Below are 16112 nucleotides of genomic sequence, written 5' to 3' on the forward strand. Positions count from 1 at the left end.
TTGTGGACAAGCCTTACACTCAAATGCAAGTGTGTGAACCAGTCGTACACTCAAACGAAAATATGTGAAGAAGCCTTACAATCAAATGCAAGTGTGTGAACCAATCATACACTCAAACGAAAATATGTGAACAAGCCTTACACTCAAATGCAAGTGTGTAAACCAGCCATACACTCAAACGCAAATCTGTGAACCAGCCCTACACTCTGACGCAAATGTGAGAACCAGTCTTACAATCGAACACAAATGCGTGAACCAGCCTTACATTCGAACGCAGATGTGTGAACCAGCCTTACATTCAAACGGAAATGTGTGAACCATGCCATACACTCAAATGCAAATGTGTGAACCAGCCATACACTCAAATGCAAATGTGTGAACCAGCCATACGCTCAAAAGCAAATGTGTGAACAAGCCTTTAGGCTTGCAGAAAGTTGTCTCATGCTCAACCTACCAGTTTCGACAACCTTTGTGTTTTGTTTGGGTGTACCTTGAGACCTTCGACGATCACGCCTCGTTCGTTTTGCTTAAATTTGAATAGCTCAGATGTCCCGATATCCATTCATTTGATACGATACTCTTATTTAGGACGATACGTCACACGAGTAGCGTAATGTCACGAATGACAAATTATGAGGCGGCGAACAACTGAAGGAACTAAAAGTTTAATGGGGCGAGCTTGTGCCCAAAACTATATAGAGAAAGGCTAGCGTCGAAGGCGTCAATATCGGCCAAAGAGCAGGATCGAGCGCAGAGGCGAGTCTGGCCGTGTTCCAAAATTAACTCGATCTTATTCCAGGGTAAAGGTTTTGCACCTTGACGTTCAAATATCTACCCGCATCCGGCACTTTTCAATCTGTGTTGTCACGTGACATGACCTGCCGGAGTAACTCGGATCCATTTGAGTAAGATTTGGAGCACAGCCACTGACTCCGCTCGCCGCGCAGAGTCTCTTGTGTACCCTCGTGGGTCTGTGGAACATTCGGCGTAGAACTTTCGGCGCGCAGAACATTCGGAACTTAATCAGACGAGAATGTTCTCGAACTTACGAGAACGCCAAGTTCAAAAGAATAAATAAAAGGACATTCCGCTGGCTGGAATCGAGCCTAGACATTCTGCGTGACAGCCATGCACGCTAACCATTCGGCCACGCACGCGCTCGCTCGTCGACGCGCGCGGCATTACTCCCCCCTTTTAAAAGCGTATCGTCTCGATGCGACATGCACGGAAACAAAACAGCAAAACAATAAACAAATAATAACAAACTACGGGGACTTGTACAACACAGTCCTATCGAGCGTAGGACAAAACGCAATTCATAGTCCTATCGATCTTAGTAAGGCTTGAGGCGTACGACGTGGACGACTTCCGGTCGTGGAGGGCGGCGTGATGAAGTACGTGTTCCGTCGGGCATCACCTCGCAGTTCAGACCCCCAAGTTGACGAAGCACTTTGTAGGGTCCGAAGTAGCACTTCAGGAGTTTGTCGCTGGGACCGCGGAGGCGGATCGGTGTCCCCACCCACACCCTGTCTCCGGGCTGGAAGTGCACGTCTTGACGACGAAGGTTGTAGCGGCCAGTGTCGACACATTGTTGGGTTTGAATACGGTGTCTGGCGAGCTGGCGGATTTCTTCTGCCCGTTGGGCAACCATCTGGCGTTGTCGCTTCCGTCGATCGCCGGTTCATGGGGTAACATCGCGTCCAGCATTGTCGTTACTTTGCGACCATGACCCATGGAAGGGTGCCAATCCGGTGGTCTCTTGCACGGCCGTGTTGCAGGCAAATGTGACGTACGGCGACACTTCGCCCCATGTCTTGTGCTCCACGTCGACGTACATGGAGATCATGTCGGCGATGGTCTTGTTGAGTCTCTCCGTCAGCCCGTTGGTCTGCGGGTGGTACGCCGTGGTGCGCCGATGGCTGGTGTGGCTGAGACGAAGGATTTCTCGCGTCAGCTGGGCCATGAACGATGATTCACGGTCTGAGATCAGAACTTCGGAAGCGCCGAGCCGGAGGACGATGGACTCAATGAAAAACTTGGCGACTTCCACAGCAGTCCCTGAAGGAAGGGCTTTCGTTTCGGCGTACCCTGTGAGATAATCTGTGGCGACGATAATCCATCTATTTCCTTGCGTCGATGGTGGAAACGAACCAAGTAGATACATCCGATATCCTGGAACGGTGCGGTCCGGGGAGCAATCGGCTGCCGGAGACCTGCCAGTTCGTCGGCGGTTTCTTGCGTCGCTGGCACTCGTGGTCGAACCGTGTGTAGAAGTGAATGGTCTTCGGCAGCTTGGGCCAGTAATACCATTCACGAATTCGGGCCAGTGTACGGCTGTAACCAAGGTGTCCGGACGTCGGGTCGTTGTGGCAAGCTTGAAAGATCTCCGCTCTAAGGTCGGTAAGGATTACCAGCAGCCATCGCGAGCTGTTGGCTCCGAAGTTCTCCCTGCAAAGTACACCTTGTCGGAGGACGAAAGTCGGCAGGGCTCTCGAGAAGACACGGGAACAGTGCCCGCTCGTCCTTCGAGGTGCTCGATTAGCGCGCGCAACTCAGGTTCGCCTCTTTGACGTCGTGCCATGTCGTCGGTGTTCACTGAGCCTAGGAAGCACTCATTGTCATCGTCGTCGCTGCTGCCGGAAGGTGTTTCAACGGGGGCTCTGGACAGGCAGTCGGCGTCGCTGTGCTTGCGGCTTGACTTTTAGACCTCAGTCATGTTTGAATATTGTAGTCGGAGACTCCATCGAGCGAGGCGTCCTGACGGGTCCTTGAGGTTCGCAAGCCAGCAGAGCGGGTGGTGGTCCGTGACTACACGGAACGGGCTCCCGTACAAGTACGGACGAAACATCGTGATTGCCCAGACGACCGCAAGGCATTCTTTCTCAGTTGTGGAGTCATTTTTCTCCGCTTTAGACAGTGTCCGACTTGCGTAGACGATAACTCGCTCGGTGCCTTCTTGCACTTCAACCAGTACCGCTCCAAGTCCAGCGTTATTAGCGTCCGTGTGAATTTCGGTTTCCGCATCCTGATTGAAATGTCCAAGAACCGGAGGCGTCTGCAGTCGTCGCTTCAGCTCGTCGAATGCCTGCTGCCGCTCATCGGCCCATGCGAACTTCTCGGCGTCCTTTGTGAGGTTTGCGAGCGGTGCGGAAATCCTTGCGAAATTTCGAACGAAGCGCCGATTGTAGGCACATAGTCTAAGAAACCTTCGCACGGCCTTCTTGTCTGTTGGCGCTGAAAATGCTGCGACGGCGTGAGTCGTCTTTGGGTCGGGGCGAACGCCTTCGTTACTAACCACGTGACCTAGGAACTTCAGTTCGTCATAGGCGAACCGACACTTTGACGGCTTCAGGGTGAGTCCGGCGGTCCGTATGGCTTGGAGAACTGCTCGGACTCGTCGCAAGTGCTTGTCGAAGTCGCTGGAAAACACTACGACATCATCGAGGTAGACGAGACAGCTCTGCCACTTCAGTCCTGCCAGTATGGTGTCCATGACACGCTGGAAGGTTGCTGGCGCCGTGCACAGTCCGAAGGGCATCACCTTGAGCTCATACAGTCCATCTGGCGTGACGAAAGCTGTCTTCTTTCGGTCCCGTTCGTCGACTTCGATCTGCGAGTAGCCGCTCTTCGGGTCCATCGATGAAAAGTATCGAGAGTGGCGCAGCCGGTCTGACGCGTCGTCGAAGCGGGCAGTGGATAGATGTCTTTCTTCGTCACCGCGTTCAGCTGCCGCTAGTCTACGCGGAACTTAAGCGTTCCGTCTTTCTTAACCAGTACGACTGGGCAGGCCCACGGACTGCTTGAAGGTTGGACTATGTCGTCGTTCAGCATCTCTTGAACTTGCTCCTGAATCACAACCCGTTCTTTCACGAAGACTCTGTACGGCGATTGATGCACAGGGCGCGCGTCGTCCTCGGTAACGATTCGGTGCTTCGCAACGGCGGCTTGGCGCACCTTCGACGGCGTCGCAAAGCAGTCGCAGTATTCAGCGAGGAAGGTTAATCAGCAGTCGCCGTTTCGGACCCGGAAGCTTAGGGTCGATGTCGAGCTGCGCTGGCGACGTACCGTATTGCTGAGGTGGCGAGGATGCGTCAGTAATGGCGGCGATTTCGGCGGAGTTTCGGAGTTCCTCGACGTGGCCAACGGCTGCACCTTTTGTGGGGTGTTGTGTTTCATATCGGAAGTTCGCCACGAGGACCATGGTGCGGCCATCTTGAAGTTCAGCTACTTCTTTTGCGACGCCTATTCCTCCTCTTAGAAGCAACTGGAGGCTTCCCTCGAGCAGAACTTCCTCGCAGAAAGCTATGGTGACCCTGACGGGCACGAAAACACTCGACCGCGGCGGTAAGTTCACGTGGCTTGCGAGGAATCGAACCGTGGATGATGTCGCTTTAGGTTCTTCTGGTGGTGAAACTGGTTTTCATAGCGTCAACCGGTTTGCTCCGAGGTCGATGACGGCGCCATACACGCAGAGAAAGTCCATTCCGAGGATAACGTCCCTCGCACAGTCTCGCAGAACGAAGAACTTCACAGGGTACGTCTCACTGTGTGTCTCGACGCGGGCAGTGCATCTTCCGACTGGTGTGATGAGTTTCCCACCAGCGGTTTGTATTTGAGGGCCTTCCCACGGCGTGGTCATTTCTCGTAGGCGAAGAGAGGGCCTCTCACTAGAGACTGAGTAGTCTGCTCCGGTGTCCACGAGTACCGAGGCGTCGTGGCCGTAAATAATAACGTTTAGGTTGTTGGACACCGATGCAGGGGCGTCGTTGTGGTGCGTAGCGTCGTGAGGGTGGAAGCGCTCCATCGTCCTTGGAGGCTCTTTACTTCGGTTGTCTTCGGCAACGCCACCTCCAGGCGTTGCCGCACTTAATTTTTCCATTGTCGCAAGGGAGACAGGCTACCTCAGCCAGGTCGTGGTGCTGGAGACGCTGAACGTCTTGGCGATGGTGAGCGGGTTTCACGGCGGAGAGGCGGTGCTGAGGATGGTGAAGATTCAGGGTACTCCTCGATGTCACGAGGGCGTTCGCCGTAGTTTGGGCGAGGGTCGTTCGGCGCAAACCCTCGTAGGCCCATTTGGCGGTACGGGCAGCGGGCACCTCCGGTAGACGTGGTCAGCCTCATCGCAGTGGTAGCACAGCGGTCGCCTGTCGGCCGTCCGCCACACGTCAGTCTTTTTTTACCGCAGCTTGTTCTGGACGAACGTGCGCCCAATCTTCCCGGCGTCGGGGGTACTGCGGCGCAGGAGGTTGACGTCGGGGACGCGCCATGTACGGACGCGGGGCTGGTGGTGCTCGTCGGACCATTGCAGCGTGGCTTACAGCGGGCTCGAACTGTACTGCTACGGTGATGGGAGTCTCGGGGCTGGAAAGCTCGGTGAACGTCCTTTCGGACGACCTCGGCGAGTGAGAGCGAGGATGGGCGAGCTGCAGGACGTAGAATCTCGCGGAGCTCTTCCCGGACGATATCCCGTACGATCTCCTGAAGTCTGTCGACACCGCTGGTATTCAGGTCCAGTGAGGAAGCTGCGACGATTGGAGCAGTAGGCGCGCCGGCGAGTCGGTGGTAGTGGCTTGCTCGGGCCGTCATTGTGCTCTCGATGTTGGTGGCCTCCCTCACAAAAACGTCGACGGTCGTCGGAGGACTGCGAATCAGGATTCCGAAAATTTCACTATTAACATCACGCATGAGAACGGGAACTTTCTTCTCCTCCGCGGCTTCCGGATCGGCTCGGGCACTCAGACGCGGGCATCTTCAACAAAGATTGTCACGCTCTCGTTGGGGCCCTGCACCCTTGTCTGAAGGTCCTCCGCTCGCTGCCGACGGTGGTGGTTGATGAACGTCTGCTTCAATTCGGTGGCGCAGGAGTCCTATGTAGTGAAGGAGGCTTCGTGGTTTTCAAACCAGGGCCTCGCAGTGCCTTCAAGCGAGAAGTATATGTTCTGCAGGCACTGGTCAGCTGTCTAACCGTTATGGTGAGGCACACGTTCGTTGTATTGAAGCCAGTTTTCATAGTCTTCATGGACCTCCCCGTGCAAAGGAGTCGGAGTCAGGGGTGAGTTGGGAAAGTATACGACGGCGGCGGCGGTCGGGGTCTGTGACGTCTGGTTGTCCATCGTCGGCCTCGTTGACTTTTTGGTCTTGGGTGGCAAGGATCCAAGTTCCGAAGGTAGGCCTTGGTTGCAGCAACTTGATCGAGTCCCAGTCTGGTCTTCGTTGGGTCCTCGGGAGCTTGAGTTCGGACTTGTACTGCGGGAACTTGGAAGGGTGCGCTGCATGGACATGCGGTACCCCGCACCTCCACGAAAATGTCACGAATGACAAATAATGAGGCGGCGAATAACTGATGAAACTAAACGTTTATTGGGGCGAACTTGTGCCCAAAACAAAATAGAGAAAGGCTGACGTCGCAGACGTCAATGTCGGCGAAAAAGCAAGATCGAGCACAGGGGCGAGACTGACTCCGCTCGCCATGCGGAGTCCTCGTGGGTTTCTGGAACATTCGGCGTAGAACTTTCGGCGCGTAGAACATACGCTGGCTGGAATCGAACCTAAACATACTGCGTGGCAGTCAAGCGCGCTAACCATTCGGCCACGCACGCGTTCCCTCGGCGACGCGCGTGGCTGTATTATCTCAAGTCAAAGTAGCCCATGATGTACACTCGGATACTTTTGTTTCTTTTAGATTGTAAGAAATATGCCTGTCGCTTTCTTCGACATGCCGGTCTCTAATTTTTTTAATTTTTTTCTGGATACTCATTTTGGGTCATTCCATGCCAAAGGAGACGCGGTAATCTTTTCATGTCTGGGATATGAACAAAACATAATTTGGATAAAGACGCATTTGAACTAAAAGGAAAAAAAATCATTTTTTTATAAAAAACGTTCTTGCTGGTACCATGATCTAAATTCCTGGAATTCGCCTAAAACCCACGGAGTTAAGAAAAACATTGTGAAAAAAAACGATTGCGTTCCACACAAACTTAAATGGTAGCCTAATTGCCTAATATTGTGCTCTATCTTACACACACTGAAAGACGCCATTTTGAGTCCAAATAGGAGCTTTAAAGTTATGACTTTTTGAGATTTCCTTTTTTTTAGTCAACCTGGAGTTGAGGGTTAGCTACAATACATTTTTTTTTCTTTATTCTCATAGCACTAATAATTGAATTGCATGTGCTAAATCATGAAACCTCGTTTTGTTGCCTTCTGCCTTCTAATTAAATGACAAAATCCCCAGTTCCTGAAGAAGTGACCATATTGCGAGCCTTAAAAAGCAATGTGGGCAGCGGTCACTAGAATACTTTCTATAGCCAAATGTTGAATCTACCTTATCTGTTTAACATATAAAATAAAGTAGATAATCACTGTTTGTTGTTACTGAGAAATTATTTTCTTAAAGATGAACCTCTCCGACCATGCCTCCAGGCGCCCGCCTCGTAGTCGACGCACGCCGGCGTTCGCCAGCGAGGCATCAACGGTGTTAGATGCTGCCGCAAAGTCTTTAACGCTCTCCTAAAAACACGTCTTATTCAGTTAAAGTGGAAATTATCCTGACTTCCATGCATCCGTATCCTCTTTACGTTAAGTAATGATACTGGCGTCTTAGTTTTACTCTACTTCTGTCCATGTCATTGTCCACGAACGCAGGCTTGCATTACGTGTTGCGCAAGTTTGGAAATGTATACTGCGCGTCAGCCTCGTCTGTAGTATATCCGGATATAAAGACTATTTAGACAGGATAGCTCTTCACCAATGAAAATTAATAACTGTGATGTCGCTCCTTCATTGAACTTAAATATATTTTGATAGAATAAGTAGTGCTGCCAAAAGCAGTGTAATGACAGGAAAAGCATTCTACTAGGTGGCGGACATCTCACACACCTAAGGTTCCAACCATGTGCAGAATTTTAGACCCCGAAAAGCACCGGAAGCCAGCAGAACATGTATTACATTCTGAACTCAATAGTACTTTTACAGGAAGTGTGTTTGATAAGATGTGGAAGTTACAGAAATGCCATCTTCGCGACCTGAGTGTTAGGCTCGGGAGACTTTAGATGAATTAATGACCCTATTAGTAAGTCGGTTTAATAAACAAATTGTCGATTAACATTTTAATGAATAGTTTCATGGCTCACTTTGCAATGGACCTTTTCCATATACCCACGGCACCAGGTGGTGGCTACACGAACTACAAATCGAGGAAGTGACCTACCTGCGCTACCAATCGATAGTGGGAGCTACGCTACCAGTTGCTTCGCTCTCTGAGCTGCGGCGCGTGCCCAATGCGACTTTAAAGAGAGGCATCCGTGGCGTCCACCCAAACGCCGTGTTTTTGTTTCCGTCTATATTTTTTTTTGTAACGCAATTACGTGTTCTACTCACTGATCCGCAGCCTCCTACCGAATTTCCTCCATTTTTCGTGCCGACTTCCGCCGCTTGGCAACGAGCGCTCGCGCGTGCGCAGGTCCATTGGAGTAGTGACGCCAGCTACTATCAGGAGGTTGACCAATTCAGAAATTTTGTGAAAAAGGTGACAGCTGCTTAGATATTTAATGGTCAGTTTTCGCGTTTTTAATTGAAATTTTAATATTCCGCACATCGGTGAAGAACTATTCGGTCTGCATTGTTTTTATATCTGGACATACAACAGACGAGGCCGACGCCCAGCATGCATTCTCAAACTAGAAAAGCAGACGATGTAGGCCTGCACCCGTCGGCAATTCCCTGGGAAGAAGTAGAGTAAAACTAAGACGTCAGTGTTATTACATTAAGGGAAAAAATATATGGATGCATGGAAGTCAGAATAACGCCCACTTCAACAAAATAAGACGTGCTTTCAGGAGAGTTTTGAAGACATTGCAGCAGCGTCTCATACCGTTGACGCCTCGCAGGCGAACGCCGTCGTGCGTCGCCAACGAGGAGGCGCCGGGAGGCATGCTCGGAGATGCTCATCTTTAACATATCATTTCTCAGTAAAAGACAAAAAGTACTTCTCTATTTTTTTTATATTTTCTAAACGAATGAGGTGGATTTAACTTTTAACTATTTCTAAATTTCCGGGCACCGCTGCCCATATTGACTTTTCTGGCTCTCAATGTGGCCGTTTCTGCATGAACTGGATGATTAGTCATTTAATAAAAACGCAAAAAAACGAGTCTTTGAAAATTGAACACGTGAAATTCAATTATTAGTGCTATGAGAACAAACAAAAACAATCGTGTAGCTAACACCCAAATCAAAGTTGAATAAAAATATTTTAAAAAATCTCACAAAGTATCTCTCTTTGGAGCTCCTATTTGCACCCAAAATGGCATCTTTCAGTGTTTGTATTTTAGTGTAAGATAGGGAATATTATGAAGTAATTACGCGGCCACCTAGATTTGTGTGGAGGCAAACCATTTCTTCACGGTGTTTTTCTTAATTACACATGAGTGTGATGCAAATTCCAGAAATTTAGAGCATAATATTAGTAAAAATAATTATTGTATTCTTATAAAAATAGGATTTTTCTTGGAGTTCAGATGCTTCTTTATCCAAATTAATTTTTAGTACATAGTACATATCCCAGACATGAAAAAATTTATCACGTCTCCCTTGGCATGGAATGACCGTACCGACCACGCACTGTCACATTCTTTGAGTCATTTCCCACTCCTTCAAGGTGCGATGCCGCAATTCTCGTACTTTGCGCAAATACCGCTTAGAATGAATCCCTTACGTTAATGACCTATGAAACACGCGTTCGTTTTTCATCCCACGCCATAGATGTCCCAGAAAACAATTAAAGAAAAACGAGCATCGTTCAACCCCTCAACTCGCTGCCAGAACAAGCGGCCGCGTGATCTGGAGCCGATTATACCGCCAATGTTGATAATAGCCGCGCGCTGGGGTTGGCAAAGCACAGGACACGCGCTCAGTTCCAGATATTGTTATGACTCGGCTATTGTCGTCGTTGCAGCGATTGGACACGGGCCACTACCCGAATGCTTCTCGAGCTAGTAAGTATCACGAGCTTAAATCGAGTGCCCACGCAATGCTCGGGTCCAATCTATAAACCGCATTCAGATATCGTCATTGTGGTGTACTGCGATCCCCACGTTACGTCATCAAATTTTGCAAAGGAGAGATTGAATGAAAATGGTCACTTTTGTCCTTGAAATTACACCGCAGCAAAGGAGTTTCTTGGCCAGTGACGTTGTGTGCGAGCAGGAATGGTCAGTATTTCAAATACAAGTATTTGAAATACGTATTTTAAATACTTTGTGTATTTTTCATTTGTATTTAAATACAAATTGGGTAATGTATTTGACGTGTTTATTTAAATACTAAAACGTGGGTATTTCAAATACAATTGTAATTAAATACAATTTTGTGGGAAAAATACATCCCTCAAATTTATCGTCACTGTCTAGAGCAGGAAGAAAACTACATTCTGCACCGAATGCAGTGTCTCTCAATCAAGCACAAGCGTTTAGTGACTTTGTGATTACGGTGATTGTCAAGGGCAAGAATAGTGACGAAATCGACGTTCACAGGCAGACTGGCTAAATAAGTGCCTGTGACAACTTGTGATGCTTTCCAGCCGGATTTCCATCCATATTTTGGCCTGGAACATTCTAAATGCGCGGGTCGTCCAGATTTTCGTAACTGGTTCGAGTTGCAACAGTAAAACATTCTCTAGCTAGTGCTGCGCGTCTTGGTCGTCTCGGTTCTTTGTTGGTCTATACCAAAATGTAATCGACAAAAAAAGCTGCTTGAAGCTCTGTACTTTTTTCACCTATTACGTCCAAGCTGATTACATTTTTTTGTGTGTGATTATATTTCTATTACGTTACTAGAGCCTCGCACACTAACTCCCGAGTGTGCGATGCAAAATTAAAATAAGATACCCAGAAACTCGTTGCAAATGCCCTGAAGTCGCTGACGCAAATTTTGAGGAATATATTTGGAAAAGTATTTGGAGGAGACCAAATACATTTGGTTGTATTTGTATCTTGTACTTAAATGCTTTTTTGAAAATGTAATTAGATTTGTAATTAAATACATTTTTGACGAAGTATTTTGTATTTCTATTTCGATACATATTTGCATGTATTTTGCCCATCCCTGTGTGCGAGCATCCTTGAGTCCCACTAGTGCCAGTAAGCTCGTGTAAAGTGAAAAAAACATTCTAACTGAATATCGTTGCACCGCCCCTTTAAACTAGTAATTTCATTACCGGAATCAAGAACCAAATATTATGTTTATAAAATACCATGCAATCAACTGAGTGGATCCGTTCTAATATACAATTCGTTAAAAAAGGGTTATCTCAAGTTTGTATTATTATACTTATAAATAATTTGATTACGCTTTATATTACATGCGAGAGCGTATACTCTGAACCTTGCATTGTATCCCGAAGTTTCATTTTGGTTTCATTTCATTGTGGATAAGCTAGTTAATAACAAAATGTAGCTAGTATCGATAGTTATTGAGGATATAAAACATGGAATCTTAACATTCTCAGTTATTCGGGCATGCTTTAATTACGTATGGAGAAACCAGATTCCTGCGACCTCACCAGGCGGGGACTGGGAGAAAAAGAACGAAATGGAAGCTTCATCAAAGAAACATCTAGCAGATGCCGCTTCGCCTTTGTCGGCACACTAAATATCTTCCTTAATTAAACGTTGATTAATACATTTTATATTCGTGTAATTAATGAACGCAAGCAAATTATGTCGCCTACAAAAAAAAATAGCTGGCAACAGAAGAACTAGGCAATAAATTACCCTATGACGGCTGCACATTTTATGTAGTCGTAAGGTCAAAAAGCCGTTCGACCACAAAGACCTTCCACTGAAGACTTTTTTATATTTTTAGGCCTATATTTCATAGTTTCACTGTTTTAGCTACCAGGCGTAGTAAGATGTTGACGCACAACAGTGAATGCCGTTGGAAAAGTTGACAGTACAATTGTGCAAATTAAAGGTTTAGTCTGAACACTGCGTCATTCATTACATTTATAACCTTTGCAGCTCAAAAGAAAGCCAGGGCAACCTGAAGCTATAGATGACGCTGTGCTATACAATTCCTTGCACCATTCGCACACCCCCACTTTATGCCTCGCATTTTGAACGCCTTATTCTTTGTGCCTAGTGGGAGTATTGGTTAAGCTCACGTAATAAAAATATTGACTGCGGTGCGACGTTACGTTTTGTGACTGCTTCATCACTAAAACAAATGACGCCAAGATGCTATTTTACACACCCATGCTGCGGTTACGCCCGACTTACTTCAAACGCTTACGTCCAACCTCGTTCACTCCTATGTGTTCTATGTGTTTTCATCCTGTTGTCCTGTCTTTTGTGCGCTATTTTTCATCATGTCTTCCACTCTCGACTACTCTCGCTAACTCTTATGTTCAGAAAGCGCAATCACATTGTTGGCTCTGCTGGCCATATACCCTTTCTGCTTCGTTAGTGCAATCAAACTTCGGATGTTTAAAGCTCATTGGACACGACATTTTTTTTTTTTTGCAATTTTAGTCATTGGAGCGAAAATCACGTATAACCTGCAACCCTCCGAGGCTACAGGCATGAAATGAAGCCATCGTAAATGAATTAAATGAGAAAGCAACGATCGGTCATAGCCTCCGACAGCACACCACCACCTAAAAAGTTCAATTTACTAGTTTTATCAATCACTGCTAAAGAAAGGAGTGCGCAAAGGCGTCGCAGATTGAACGTTTGGTGTTTAGACACAGTGAAATCAGTCTGCCAACGTTTGGTCAAACTGGTTCATGCTTCAGACGAGAACTTTAGCCAGTGTAGTACCACTGCTAGTTCGCGCTCTTTGACACGTATTAAGCACGTGCACTCGCGTTTAGTTTGTCCAAAACGTTTTCATTGAAAAGCGTAAAAGCAATTTATTTTTTATATATAAAAAAAATTACAACCTATTTGTTCACAAAGCGCAAACATGCAAAAAGAATGTATCTCGCTCTTATAAACCAGCTGCTCGTGCGCCAGGTGTATTTGAAATGAAGAGGATCTGTAACCAGGAGGAAGATACATTTATACATACACGAGTGGCGAGAGGCAAACGGTGCACTGGTGTTACCGGCATCGGCGAGACCCGAAGCAACCGCAGTGATGCTTATTGCTTTAATCCTGTTAATTAATGGTAAATACGTGCTCCCTACAAGGACATCTTTCTCATCTAGCTGACCAAGTAATAGTCCCTGTATTTCGTCAGGCTCACAAATTAAGTGGTGAAGACCACGGCATGACTTCACAAAACTCTCGATGTCCTCCTTCCAGGCAGTGGTTCGCGCCGAACAACCGATTGGCGTTCATCTGTAACGGAGCACTCACGTTCTCGTTGGAGGTTTCCGAAGAGTCCGGCTCGTGAAAGAAGTAGGTGGGACCGGGCTTCTTGGTGTCATAGCGCATAGGCCTCCTGAAAGCCGGGTCCTGCCGCAGACCGATGTCCAGGACTTCGTCCTCGTCGTCCGGTCGGTACGGCTGGTCCTTGGGGAAGTCCATCCAGCCTAGCAAAGAATCGGAGACACATAAACCGTCGTACTTGTGTTGTCTGTACGTTTAGAGAGCGGGAAGTTAGTCAGCCCCAACGGGCGTCTGTTGTTTTTTGCTGTAGTGAAGAAAATTTGCCAGTGTAATGCCACCGCTAGCCCGGGGTCTTTGACGTGCATCACGCAGTAGCGGCGCACGACTGCGCGCCGATACGATGCTTCATTCAGATTGGAATGAGCAGTGGTGGGGACTGTGTTCAGGATCCCTGGGTTCTTCGGCGGGAGCATTTACTCCATGTGCTCCGAGCTGCAGCGCGTTACCGCACCCGCGTACTGATCCCCTGCAACCGTGATCAACATCAAGGCAGAAAGTACAGTGAAAGAGCCCTAAAGCCTCCCGCTGCCGGCTGTCACTAACTGAAATACCGCCCATAAAGTGATGAAAAGCGTTTGCCCTGTTGCTGATATTCTAAAGGATTTCGTTTTTTCTTAAACTTACGGCACAAATTACGTGTGTATGGGGCAGTAAACTTCTGCGGCTGTTAAGGAGCTCAAATTATGTAGAATCGTATTGGAAACGATTGACGCTATCTGAGATTTTTGCATTATGCATACCGACTAATTTTTTTTTAATATTAAAAAATATTTTGGTTCATTCGCGTTCAAAGGCGTAGCAGTTTATTGTTCGGAATACGTTTATGACGGAAACGGCTAATCCGTCCCACTATAAACCGTCTTGCCAGGGCCGTTTTCGGTGTTGGTGCGATTGGAGCGTCTTTGGCCGCCTTATAAACTTAACTTAGAATTAAGAGAGCGTGTTGGTTAAACATATTGGTATGTGAGCGCAAAAGGAGACAAGAGACACAAAAAAACACCTCAGACACGGACGTGTTTTTGTGTGTCTTTAATTGTCTCCTTTTGCGTTCGCATACCAAGACTTTAGAAAATCACCGGCAAGCTCGTACAAAGCTGGAGACGTTTCAAGCTCCGCTGCGGATTTCAAAACGGCGAATTAAAGTAAACTGGGGCCTGCAGACAGGCCCAGATTCAAAGTGTAGGTAGGCGATATGGCTGAAATAACATTGGGGCATCCGAAGAAGGTTCCAGGACCAGCAACGTTCAATGAACATTGAGCGCGGTATTAGTGTCGTTTCGCGGAATACGTCCGTCTGGTGTGAGACAGGTTTTTGTCTTTTTTGACAAAGGGTAAATAAGCTTTTATACAAAATCGAAAAAAAAAATTTTGAAGCATCTACATTCTCGTAAAGCACTCAAAAGAGCCAATCGCTGCCATATACGGAAAGGGCTTGGCGAGTGAGGAATCTGAAAATATGTTTTGCCTGAAGAAAAAAAGTCTATTTTGTGCCACCAAACCTGGCGAAACGCCATGTTTAGTGCCACAACGCAGAATATAGCTTTTATTTTTTTTATCTTCAAAGTGCTTTGTAGAAAAGTAGACTCCTCAAAATTTAGAGAAGGCAAAATGTAATTTTTTTTTTCTGAATCTCTTTTCTTTTTTCTTTAATGCGACCTTTTTTATCCAGTTTTCTGTAAAACTCTTGTAGTAAAATGTTATAAGGTGCTGGGACCCGTCCACTGGAGAGAAAGGGCTCACACAGGGACAAGGCGACTGACATAGCGAAGCAGTTGAAACGCGAATCGAGCGTTACGCGCGCATATCGGATCTGATTTCGGGAACACCTACCAAGTGTCAAAACATTGAAATTTCGAAACCGAACAGGCTACAAGTGCTCGTTTATAGATAATTCTTGCGGCCACGATCTGTGACTAACCCATTCTGAGAGAATTGTCGCCGCTTCCCTTCCACCCCTGTCGTTCCGGTTCCCAGGGCGCCGGCAGCTGCTGTTGCTGCTGCTCAAGATCCGAAGCCTCCGACGCGTCGCCCGAAACCAGGGACGAGCTCGAGTCGCGGGAGTCTCCGGGAACCTCCGCTGTAGAGCCGCCCTCCGCCGTCTGGGGTGGACCCCGCGAGAGGTCGTCGTTTTCGCCGGAGACGGGAATCCACTCAATTCCGCCCTCCGTAAAAATGGGCTTCTGGTCCAGGTCCGACGACAGTTGCGTCTCGACTACGGGAACCTGCAGAAACGACGGTAACGATTAGCAAACCTATCTCTACTAATTATGCGGCCCATGCCATTCTCGATTATGCATATCTCGCTTCTCACAAGTGTGCGTGGTAATGACATAAGAAACAGTGCGAGCGTGCGGCTTTGTTAAGTCTCTTCCTAGACCGATTTCTCGTACAGAGAACGCGTTATCGTAAACTACGGCCGGGCTACACAACAGCTTTTCTTGCGGCCTTTGCTGTTGCTTAAAAGCAATGGTATTGTTTTCTAGCCGCGTGGGGGCGCGACCAGGTCACCCCTCTAAGTGATTGCAGAACCAGCTTAAGCAACTGTTCTGACAACCGCAATTAGAACTGTATGTTAATGTACTCGTATAAAAAAAACTGCAATGTGCTGATTTAAACACTTTTGGCTTACGACAAATAAACTCTTTGTTTATAAGAAACCATTTCTTTTTAGAAGACAAAGAAGAAGCGTTTTGCCTAAGTCTACAGCACGATTTTCACTCT

The 16112-nt window shown here is 47.4% G+C and overlaps 1 protein-coding gene across 1 annotated transcript in view; it reads right to left on the bottom strand.

Annotated features, from left to right (window-relative positions):
- Positions 1-16112, bottom strand: part of LOC8025016 (receptor-type tyrosine-protein phosphatase N2) — a 542301-nt gene that overhangs the window by 480753 nt on the left and 45436 nt on the right. The window contains exons 7-8 of the mRNA XM_042294236.1: positions 15310-15613; positions 13359-13534 (exon numbers count right to left, since the gene is read on the bottom strand). Of these exons, the coding sequence (XP_042150170.1) occupies positions 13359-13534; positions 15310-15613 (480 nt within the window). The remainder of the gene's footprint in view (positions 1-13358; positions 13535-15309; positions 15614-16112) is intronic.

This window comes from Ixodes scapularis, unplaced genomic scaffold (genome assembly GCF_016920785.2).
Source record: "Ixodes scapularis isolate PalLabHiFi unplaced genomic scaffold, ASM1692078v2 PGA_scaffold5__190_contigs__length_132052651, whole genome shotgun sequence".
Lineage (NCBI taxonomy): Eukaryota > Metazoa > Arthropoda > Arachnida > Ixodida > Ixodidae > Ixodes > Ixodes scapularis.